The sequence below is a fragment of the Ischnura elegans genome, chromosome 1 (assembly GCF_921293095.1).
Source record: "Ischnura elegans chromosome 1, ioIscEleg1.1, whole genome shotgun sequence".
Taxonomy (NCBI): Eukaryota; Metazoa; Arthropoda; class Insecta; order Odonata; family Coenagrionidae; genus Ischnura; species Ischnura elegans.
The window spans coordinates 4,909,794-4,921,900 of NC_060246.1; the positions used below are offsets into that span (position 1 = coordinate 4,909,794).

General features: G+C 37.0%; 1 protein-coding gene across 1 annotated transcript in view; it reads right to left on the minus strand.

The window, feature by feature from the left end:
- Nucleotides 1–704: 704 nt before the first annotated feature.
- The window catches only part of LOC124154250 (putative protein kinase C delta type homolog), a 69,083-nt gene continuing 57,680 nt past the window's right edge, over nt 705–12,107 (minus strand). Inside the window, exons 12-17 of the mRNA XM_046527857.1 lie at nt 8,749–8,903; nt 6,669–6,807; nt 5,666–5,854; nt 3,723–3,863; nt 2,797–3,017; nt 705–1,465 (exon numbers count right to left, since the gene is read on the minus strand). Coding sequence (XP_046383813.1) covers nt 2,871–3,017; nt 3,723–3,863; nt 5,666–5,854; nt 6,669–6,807; nt 8,749–8,903 — 771 coding nt within the window. The 3' untranslated portion in view covers nt 705–1,465; nt 2,797–2,870. The remainder of the gene's footprint in view (nt 1,466–2,796; nt 3,018–3,722; nt 3,864–5,665; nt 5,855–6,668; nt 6,808–8,748; nt 8,904–12,107) is intronic.

Here is a 12,107-nt window from a genome sequence, read left to right on the forward strand (position 1 = left end):
AATTATCATTGTATAAAAACATTGAAAATCCCGTCCCTGTGAGATATTTCTAGTGTGCCGCGTTATCGGCGGTGAATTTCACAGTGCTTGGGAAAATGATTCCCCCGGACCGGGAGTCGAACCCGGGACCCTTGACTTCCCGAGCCACTGCACACACCACTGGTCCCTTGACTTGGTAAATTGCCTTAAGAACCAAGAAAATCGGAAATGCATCCGTCTGCGCAGTGGCCAGGAACGCCCGAAGGTCGATTCGCGGTACAGGGAATGGTGTCCCTTGGTGATTACAACAGGTACCATCATTATGAAGCAATACTAGCATCTGTTTCAGAAATTAAGAAACCTTCACAATGTGAAATGCTAATGCTATCGCCGAAATTTGGAAAATATTCTCCACTCTCCAATTATCCAATTTTTGGGTTTTAGTGATGCAGTAAATTTAAAATCATCTCCAACAAACGTTTTGTTACTTGTTATCGTCCAAGTATTCAGTAACGACTCGAGGCATTTTCGCCACGATTTAACTGAAATGATGCTGCACGATTAATTCTTCACGGTGAAGCATGAAAAATAGTTTATTTGGACTGGAATGCAAATCAAATAAACTAATTCTAAAAATGTGAAGGTCTTGTTCAGCAGCGTACCACTGCAATAAGTCGCATCAATTTGCTCTGGTACTTCACCTACAAATATGTAAACGAATGATGTGATTGTATACAATAGTTTTTAATGACTATCGGAGATATTTTGTTTGTACAAAACTTTAATATATATCACAAAACTTATGCCGATGTATAAAAATGCAGTGATTGGCCGAATTTGTCGCCAATTAAAAAACTCTACACTTTTCAGCACTTACAGAGTACAACATGAGATTTCAGGCGCTCAAAGAATTGTATTATTCATTTAAAAATGCTTAAAATTAATTGACAAAAACGTATTCACTAATGCGGCGAAATATTATTATAGACATACAAATCCATCACATAATGGCAAATACCCGACCAACATTGGTCATTGATTCTACCAAAGGAATGAGAAATGTCAAAGTTGTAGAAGCAAAGTAAGAATTGGTTACCATCAGAGGTCTTACTTACAAATTGCTTACAAAAACTCAACCGATGACGCAAACATATAAAACATGTTTAAGTTTTATAAATGCTTAATAAATTAAAAGTTTGATTGTTAATGTGTTATAAATATCAAATTATTTTAATGCTGCGTTTAACTTGCACCTTTAAGGAAAGTATTGCTCGACCGTGAATTGCGGGTACATCAAAATTGATGTACGCATTAATTCGCTTGAAATTTACAAATCTATGTACAAGAGTGCTTCGTCGTGGATGCGAGCGGTGAGTCCAGCCTCTAAGGTGTTTGTTTCCTTGCGCCAATCCGTGCCATCGATTTGCTGGGCACGATTTGGAATTGACACAGCATCCATTGAAATTCTGGAGGAGTTGCAACGTGCCTGAAAGAAATGGATCGCAGCATCTGATTAATATCACTAAGAATCGTAATGAATATAACTGAAATTGAAAATAATGCATTTCGCTTATATAATTTCATGATTTTCACATTAGTTCAGGGCATAGATGGTATAAGTGACATCACTAATTTCATTTATTTTCAACGGAATTTTTATTCAATCATTTGGGAATGGAAGCGTAAAATATCGCACGAGTGTATTGCGTATAATAAAAACGAGTAAATCCGCAAATTACGACTCTAGGAATGATTTCGAAATGCATTCGACCATTTTACATCTAATCGGTTGTAATATTTCATAATCTGTCATGACCATGGTATCAGTGTCAGTGGGAGTAGTAGCCTCTACGAGGGAGAGTCCGCAATTACACACTCAGCAGTACAAACTAAGCCAGTGCCTATTGGCTTTTCATTTTGTAGCATTGCTTTGATACAGAGTGTGGTACATCCCAATTTTAAATTACAGGGTGAGCCTATATTCCCGTTATAGCATGCGTGTAAGGTGACTTAAACTGCGAGTTTAAAATCTGCCTATAAATATAAGACTGCCGTTCATCTGAGATAACCCTCGATCATTGGATATTTTAATGAATACCCATGTAGATCACGACACACCGATTTCCGTTTATTTCAATAATTTTCACATACAATAGTATTTTTCATGTAGCAAAAACGCACTTTTTAAATTAAATCCGCTGTCTAAATACCGAAATTCCCAAGCAATAATTTAAATTAAATTTAAATTTAAATTAAATATTAATTTGTGATCACCCTCGCATTGCAGTGTTTTTTGTAAACAAATATTTTATATTTTTCGCCGTTATGTATTGCACCATGAATTACATTTTTACCGAGGTTAGTCTCTGAAATGACTCCGACAAAACAAGTTCGTTGATGAATTTCTGTGAAAGTGGTTTATTTCAAATCATTACCTCCATTGTATATTTGTACGTTTACGTGTTTATAATGTTGTCTTGAATAAAATAAATCGCTGTAATTGAAATTCGAGCGCAGATTAATTATTCACTGCTGAGTATGAAGAGTGTGCCTACATGTCAAAGTTCTTCTAAGGTAATAATTGAAGATGCTTTTCTCGAATTTCAAAATCGGAGCAAACGTAGTTGGTTACGAAAAATGTAGGATATTCATAAACAGGTACAAATGCTAAAGACTTCAGGGGAGCTTTAGAAATTGGGACATAATTAATCCAGATTGAGGTTGAGTAAATAATAAAACTAAAATGTATTTATCGTACCAGGAAAACACATAAGTTAAATACAGCAATTTTCCTGAGAAATATGAAATAGTCCTCACCTCAGGCTAAATCGTTAGAGTTTCCTCCTGACATCCTCAGGTACCAAAAACAGAAGAAGTTTATAAGAAAACTGTCAGTCAATAGCATTTGGGTTCGTGTAAGAGAAACCCTGGAACTGACTCTGGTCCATGGAGCGCAAGATCTCTGGATCGACCGGTGATAGGTGTGGTCTCTCCATCGTGAACGTCGAGTCAAAATACTGCAAATCCAATGGATGCCTCTGAAAGTAACAATTATGTAAGTACCTATCAGGTTTACCACCAAAATAAGTAACCAGTGATGGCTGGGATAGATAATTGGGGTAATGTGATAGATAAATCCAGTATGTGACCCAAAATTAATTTTTTCGGGGATATTTTGGAGTAAAAAGTTGTAAATAATAACGAAGTCTAATCCATAGTTAAAGGTGAAATTGAATGCCGAGAACTTACCCATAAAGTAAATGAAACGAAACTCTATGACATATTTAATGTCTTCCCTGTAGAAAGATTAGAGATTATAGAAAACTTTCCTTGACTTTTCCGATAAATTACTGTCTGTTTGAGGCTAAATAAAAGAGTATCTAGAGGTAAAAAATAATACGTTGCGTGACGATACAGCAAAAATATTGCAAATTCTGATTAACATCAATCTTTTAGCCAATTATTATGAATATGAAAGAGTTGTATCGGCAGACTTTTATATTTTTTTGCAAATTAGAGATATTATTGTTACAAATCATTATAATTATTGTTTTAAAACCGATTGAATCCGATCATAAAACCTCGCAAAATAGCTCTACAGCGTCTAGACCTATATCCATTCATTTTTTCAAACTGTAATCTTTCAATTGTTGAAGGTCACATGAAAAGCCTCCAAATTGGTCTTGATTTTTTTTTTAAGGAGGCCTAATTTCAGTGCTCGTTTGATCCAACTGCTCTCTTACCGTGCGAGGCTTGAATGGAGGTTCTAGTTCTTTCCGCTCGAGGCGCACCCAGTCGATTGGCTGGAAGAATGGCTGATCCACCACATCGCCCGCAGGGCATCCCGCTGAGCCCAACCGAATGCCAGGGTCCTTCTCCAGCAGCTAAGCCCAGAACAGAAAAATCAGTTGTCAAAGTGTTGTAAACTGATCACATACCTATAACTTCCGTTTGACAGTTGCAATGGATAAGTTTTCAGAATAGCATGATTTCATAAAACCATATTTTTGCACATAAAAATTGAAAGATATGCTTGATCAATAAGAAAAATGGAATTATATCCAGAAAAAAATTAATTTTTTGATCAATTCTCAGAAAATGTTGGTCATTGAAACCCTGAAACGGTTAGAAAACTAAAGCTGCGGCAGTGATAAGAGAATGCATGCAAGTTCTTGAAAATCGATTGGTTCTTAACGTTTAAAAGTAATTAACCATTAATAAGTTTCTATTTTCGGTTCATAAGGTAAAAACCAGATTAAGTCATAGCCTGACATATTTGGGGGAGAAGTTCGAAGGTACTTTCAAAATGTGTATTCCCGAGGTTTATCAATCATTCTGTGGCGTTGTCTCGTTTTCAAAACGAAGGTTTTGACGCTATACCCTCGGCAGAAGATTCTTGGAAGTCGGCGAAAGAAAAACTTGGAGTGGGTGCTCACAATGTCTTCTCATTTTGTTAGTACCGTACTGCAGAGTTAGATTGGATTACAATAACATATTCCCATGCATTTTGAAGAGTATTTCTTTCTTTCGACATGTATGAATGGTAGAAAAATGATGAGTATGTGGTGTATTTCACTGAGCTTAAATCACCTTATACTGACTGGAGTAATGAGAAATGATTAGGTTGACGTTCATCTGTTGATAAGGGAAAAATTTTTTGCTGGTCATTCCCGACTATTACGTTAAATTAACTTCCAATTGGAATCATAACGCCTAAATAAGTTATTCAAACTCTGTAAATGTCGCTACACGATTTCTCTTCTTGATGAATAATTAATAGCGAAAATAATTCACGCAGTGTCAGAAAAAAGCAATTAATTTTAATCATCTTATTTTTCTGCTTATATTGCCAATTCTAACTGCATTAACAATGATATGTGTAGTAAATTTGTCAGTACCGTTACTGAAATAAGAATCTTAGCTCTGATAAAATGTCGCTCTCAAAGTCAATTGTGCATGTACACACACCGTTTGAGCCTCAGTTAACAGGTCTCAAAATATTCAAAACTGGTAATTAATTAAAGGAGCGTATTATGAAACATTTTCCTTCAGAAAAATATTTTATCAGGATCAGGGGATTAAAAAAAACAAGCGTGGGGAGAGGGCAAACGTTTTCAAAAATCTGTTAATTTGACTCATAGGGGAGGGCAGAGCGAAGACGCGAATGGTGCGAATAAATTTTCATCTCAAGAGTTAAAACCTTACCAGAAGACACAAACACAAACTAAATTTCATTTTCTGTTTCAAATACTGGGGCAGAGAGTTTCATTCCCTCCAAATATAAAATTTTGGGCAGCGTTCAAAATCAGAACGGAGTTGCTGGGGATGAGGGCGCAAGTGACTTTGCAATTTGGGAAATCAGTTTTCTTTAAAAGCGATCCACGACCTCTGACTTCTTTGAAGGGACGGCTAGACCCATCCTGACATCCTGCTTTGGAGGGGCGGCGGGGGGGTGCAATAAATACCACCTTCCTGTTTTTGCTCAAGATTTAAAATAATCACAAACTGTGCTTAAATTCGTCACGGGGGAAATCAGATTAATAACATAATTTATTCGGATCAGTGCACAATTTCCTCGCGTTGATTGACTTTCCTCCTTGAACTGAAAGCAAATGAAGCATCCGGCTTAACGTTGGAGAAAGTGTGACGTAAGTGTGATGGAGGTGGAAAGAATGGTGTGACTCACGAGCGAGAGGATGTCCTTGGCTTCCCGCGTCAGGTAGCGAGGGAATAGAGGCTGCTGGTGGCAGATGGCGGCCGAGAGCTCGTCTTCGTCTGGTCCAGAGAAAGGCGACTGACCCGTCAGCATTTCGTACAGGAGCACTCCAAAGGACCACCAATCAACGCTCTGATTGTACAACTGACCCTTGATGATCTGTAGGACAAAGAAAAACGTAGCCAAGTGAAAATCAAGGCGAAATGTAACCTTTGCTTCTTACTCGATTGTTATAATGGTGACAATGTAAACTATTGGGAGATGTTTACAAGGTATCACTTGATGAATTCTTGCAATTCATATTGCCCCATTAAAATTACAGGCAATGGTCTCCGAAATCTAGAATAGACTACACATATCTGTAATGAAAATTTGGACATTTGTTATAATAATTGCAACAGTTTCAAGAATGACATTAGGATAGGAGGGAAAGATATTTCCATTCGTATTAACAAACTTCAAGATATTAGCCAAAGAGACTTAATCAAGAATTCTCGGAGTTTCTGTTTGAAAGTATTGCCAAGAAATCAGATTTGCATCATAGTCAACATTTACATCAATTAGGACCGATAAACTATAAATTCATTTCTCTGGGAATCCACTAACTTTGTAATCTCTCTGGGTGCATGAGTCATGAATTCAAACCTGATTGTAGCACTGATGTCACACACACTATTGTCCATAAGTAACTATTAGTAGTTAGGAAAAGTTAGTACTTTGTTTTATTAACCTTGTATGAGAATGATTTTGTGGAAAAATATAACTTTATTTCCTGCGATGTTTTTTAAATTAATATCAAAAGTTAGTCTTAATGAGAGCTCAAAACTATTAATTACGCTAATAATAGTGCTAAGAGAAGTTAAAGTCGGAAACACTTAGAGTTATACTTGAAATAGGAGCCACGCAATACTTTCAAATCATGTAGCCACGCAAATGGATTTTATTTGTGGGTGTGGTAGGGTTGTAAGATTACCTCAGGCGCCATGTAGTCCGGAGTGCCGCAGAAGGTGTCGGTGCTGCGATCCAAGTATATGCGGAGCTTGCACATGCCGAAGTCAGCGATGCGGACGTGGCCTTCGTGATCAAGGAGCACGTTGTCCAGCTTCAAATCTCTTTGCGCGCCATTAACCAGCAGATGACAATCAGGGAAAATATGAAGATTAAAATGTACTCACATAAAATAGCCTATTTCGATTACTTTAAAATTGTCATTCATGAATGATATTATCCTTCAATAATTTCGTCTTAACTGTCTTTAAAAATCATTTGGTTGACATGGAAAGGCGATAGAGGGCGTGGGTGGCACGGGGACCCGAAGTGGCACACGGAGCAATGATTTGGGGCGGGAGGATAATGACAATGGGTCGTGTAAACTGTTATATGCGAGTCGAGCCAACACCCACACCCTTACTTCATATACGTTCGTACTCAATTGCTGAAATACTCTCGCCGCCCCTTCTCCAGGCATTTCAAACTAGAAATCATGGCTAGAATAGAGGTGGAGGGGGAATCGCATAAAGTCTATGATTAGACGCAAATATTATTTTTATTATAAATAGGTGATTTTATTTTATATCTTAATGTTTTAGTTGAGCTCCTTGTTGCCTCGATATTTTATTTCATTAAATGTTATCATTAATTACATATTCGTCTATTAGGGTTCAGACGTTTTGGTGAAAACCAGGACTTCATTGATTGAATCTTTACTAATTCGCGGTCATCATGCGAATAATGAGATTACATTTACAATAACACATATTCATTGGAATACTTGTTAGTTATTTTTCCTTGATAATGTTGTAAGAAAAAATTGGAACATTTTGAGAACGCGAAAAGATGAGATTACGGCTACCTTCTTTGGATAAGTAATTGGCCGTCTCTTCATGAAGCGATTTACGCTTAGGTGTTCCTACAGGTGAGTTAATATTAATTTCGCCATTTACGGTCGAAGATTAGTGGCAACTTCATTGGGTAAGGTAGGAGATTCTAAATGTAACTAGGAGGACATGGCCAAGAGGACGGAATACTTGCTTCAGAGAGCGAATGAATATCATTAGAAAGAGTTTTGATTTCTTCATCTAACTTTATACGATTCAGTTCCGAATTTCCCGCCTCGCCTGAAATTCCCCCTCGCATGAACTTCACTAATAACTCCGTAGAATAGCGTGTCTCGCATATAAAAGCATCACCACTCTTCCTTCTGCCAAATGATTTTGAGTATACTTAATACCAACCACGTCGCCATTCCTGTGATTGCGTCCTTTCGAATTACACCTTTCACAAAAAAATAGGCTAATAGTTATTCAATTGCCACCTATTAGCCTTAAAACGGATATATTTTGCGAATTTTGGGATAGTTTTCAGATAATGGGATAAATTATCATTTTAAAGACTTCTGTACCGGATATTACATTTTTCAGAATCCAGTAGACAATGAGTGTTGCGAGCTAGGATCACCCGCAGTAAAGTATCAGTCTCTCTTTTCCTGTGTTAGGCTTACGATGTAATCATATAATCGAAAACACAAGACTGTATTTTCTTCCTAAAGAGGATCATTCAAATTAGAAATAATCCCTATGGCTCTTCAAGTTTAAGGTCTTTCTTTTGTTACATTTTTCTGGGCATCTCACAACAATTTCTATTTCAGTTTCATTTTGCTACTAAAATAATTAATTTCACTCGTTTGAAACGCATGTTGGTGCATAGATTATAGAAAGGAAGTTATAACTACACATTCAGAGTGTAGAGAAGCGATGGCGTTAATTTTTCTGTCAAATGTTTCGAAATAACTTAAAAACGCAAGTGACCTTAGAAAAAGTTCATTTTTGGTATTTATCTTCCGTTCACTTCATGAAGATCACTCCATAAAATGTACTCACATTGATCAAAATTTCTGTTTGGACAGCAATGCGAACCAAAGAGCGAAACAGTCTTAATATTCCCCGGCAATTCATACGGGTATCACGGCTTACAGTGGTTTAGAAGGATGTCAATTATATCATTAAATGAAGAAGTAATACCTGAGATGACATTCCTTTGACTAGCATGCTCACCGGTAAATGATCCCTTTCCTGTGGAGAAACCTGAGTCCCGAGACGACTTCGGCCGCGTAGAAGCGCGATCTCTCCTGGCTGAATCTCCCGCTCTGCTGAATATGGAACATGAGATCTCCGCCATTCAGGTACTCCATCACGAAGAAAAGATGAGACTGGAATGAATAAATTCATGGTAGAATTTATCGTGTTATTTGACTGAAAATCTACCAATCACTTACTTGACCTTTCGTAATATTCAAAGTTTTAAATAAACCAAGTTCTTATATTTCACATTGAAGAATCTCCTTCTAGAGAAATCGTTAAAAATGCTTTATATGTATTCAGCATCAAAGTAATTTTATTGGATAAAAATCAGCGTATGATAATCAAGTTTGGTCGATAAAGCTATGTAAAGTAAGAAAAAGAAAAGAAGTAGCTAATTGGAGAGGAAATTTTCGAATGCTATTTAATTCATGTAGAAATGCGAGTATGAAAAAATTTTGTCAAATTTCTAACTTTCGTAGAGAATATCGTAAATTATTTTCGGCAGTTTCTCTTCTTGGAATTTGTTCATAGAGAAAAAACATAATACATTTCATAGGGGTGGAAAGAATTAACACAATTTGAGAAAATTTCTGGCTGAAGTAATGGCTGCTGATTCGAAGGATGAGGAACAATCTTATCTTGATACATTAACAATATTTTAGAAAATTGCGTTTTGGGTGTCTGAGGAAGAAACGTATACAAGAATTCCAATGTCACTCATTTTTAAACTGCTACATTCGCAAATGTCACTTTTGTGGTTAGTAATAATTTTTTCCACGATTAAATGTTAAGTCGGAATATATTAAAAGTTAGAGAAAAATGTATGTAAGGTAGTTAAAAAAGAAATTGAAATTTTGCAGTATATTTATAAGGTCTATTAATGTATGATGCGCTGCAAGGCGGGCTTGTCAAGGTCTCAGCTCTCTTTAACTGCATCTCAAAATGTATAAAATCGCCGTTTTTTTCTGTCACTTCATTTGTATGGAGCTGTTGACCGGAAGTTAATTTATTTATTAGCATATTTAGCAAATCAATTCTGTCTTTTAAACATAAATCTTTTAAGAGAAAAATAAGGGAAAACAATGTAAACATCGAACCCTATGTTAATGGTGTCCATTAAAATTTCGAATATAAAAATTAGCTTTTGTAGTCAATTTCAACAATAAAAGTAAAACATGCATGTTTACGAACATAAAAACGATAATATATATCATCACCTGGGAATATGATCGGTATATTACTATACTGATTTGCATGCTGATTATACAAATAATAGCTCGTAATAGTTTCTGTTCACCAAACAGATCCAAATCCCCCCTTGCCGATTTTTAATCAACATCCTCGATTTATTCTTCATTTTTATAAGTATTCCTTAGCACCAAGTAATTCCAAATATCCGATATTACTCCATTCCACCATACTTCTGGAGTATTAATTGAATTCGTTCGGAGTTTACGGAATCAAAACAGCTGCTCATATGAATGTGTGGTTTTCATTTTATAAACACAAGCATACTACATAAAATATTTAGGCAAAATGTTCAGGAAGACCTGGAAGTGCGAGAAAGCCCCCGGCTGATTAGAAATAAATACTCCTACGAACTGTGGTAATGGGCGCAGTCAGTGATGGACAAATGTCATCAAAATGACGGCGGGATTGCTTCAAAGAAGGATTTGATTTTATTGTGCATCATCATGCAGAGGTTCATTCATAAGTGGGAGTGGTTGTTGAGGAGGGATGGTCCACCTGAATCCCCCCCCCCTCCTTCGCCCACCCCTCCCCCTTTGGCCAGCCGCCAAAGACGCCCCCTTCCACTCCCCCCCCCCCTCACCGCCCCCCTCCGCCGCCCTCTCTGAACCAGTGAATGAGAACAAATCTGGAACGAAGCAAGCCTTCAAACATTTTCGCTTTAAGGTGAGCGAAATCAGATCCCGTCGGGCCCTCCGAGGCGGAGTTCCCTAATCACGAAGCCAGCGGGGAAAAAGGGGATGCCTTACGGCCCTAGGAAACAATTTTAGCGCAAACAAGGCAGTTAGAATCGAAAGTAGCAGAATAATTAAGTGCTTGGCTTGCTTCCATCTACGATAATTCCGGTGCTTGCCAAAAAAACTGGTGATTCTCCATTGCGGAGATATCTACTTGAAACGACTCGAATTTTAATAGCTGAATGCTAGTGCCTGAAGCAGCTAATAAGGTTTTATTAATATGCAGCTAAAAATGAAAGTGGAGAGAGAATGGTTTATTATTACTTTTGATAATTTCCAATGCATTGATTGAGGGATGAAGGTAAAGCCTTCGATGGAGGGCGAGAAAGGGGCAAGAAGCTTGGGGGGAAATACATATAGGATGCATTTGATGAGCCCGACAATCTATGCCGCTGCTTTGTTATGATAATAACATTTCAATTAAATGACTTGACTCCTTAGGTATTTATCATTTACAATAGGCAGAAAAACATTCAAAGGCGCCTCCATTTTCTTGCGATCAAAGAAAAACATCATTTCGTCTAAGATGTATTTTGTGGGACATTTGTTTCCCCGCAATTTGATTTAACTGATAATTTTAGATCATATTTGAACTTATCAACGTCCGATAAACTGCCTAAATGTAAGGGCATTTGACCTAGTTGACGAATAGCTGTCTCAGTATCATTCATAACTCATTACGTAAAGTTATGTCTCAAGGGGTCTCGTTCAAGTAAATCGTATTCAAGATCATCGAAAACTGAATCATCTGAATGACTATAGAATCAGGCAAGTATTTGTGTGTCTGTCTTCACGCACCTTTCCATTCATATCACAACATTTTCAGCCAAAACTGAGAGGCCGTAATTAAAGGTCAAAAAAATGTCGGTGTTATCGAATATTATCTATTTTCGTTTCTTAATATTGGCGCAAGGACATTTTAAGTAATATTGTATTATTTAAAAAAGTAACAGCTCTCACGAGGCATCGTTCATTCCATAGGAGGAAAAATGGTCTTACAACTAACGTGTATTCGTCATTCAACGTGATTTCATATCATATATATCATAGCGTTTCTGACCCCTGAGGCAACTTCTTAACATAGAAGCAGCAAAAGATGAGTCCTTTATCTTCGGTTTCAAACAAAAATGAACGTTATATTTAGGAATGTAAAGTATAAAATAAACGAACAAATGCCTCTAGTCTTTTTTTACGGAAGTGTTCACATCATTAGGGAATTCACACATTCATCCTTTGAGTTATACACACGCCTGATGCTTTGTCTGTGGCGAGCTTTACCCTCACTCGAAACAATTGGGTTGAAGCACTCCCTTAGGTTGAGCCGTGTATTAATTGAGGCAATATTTA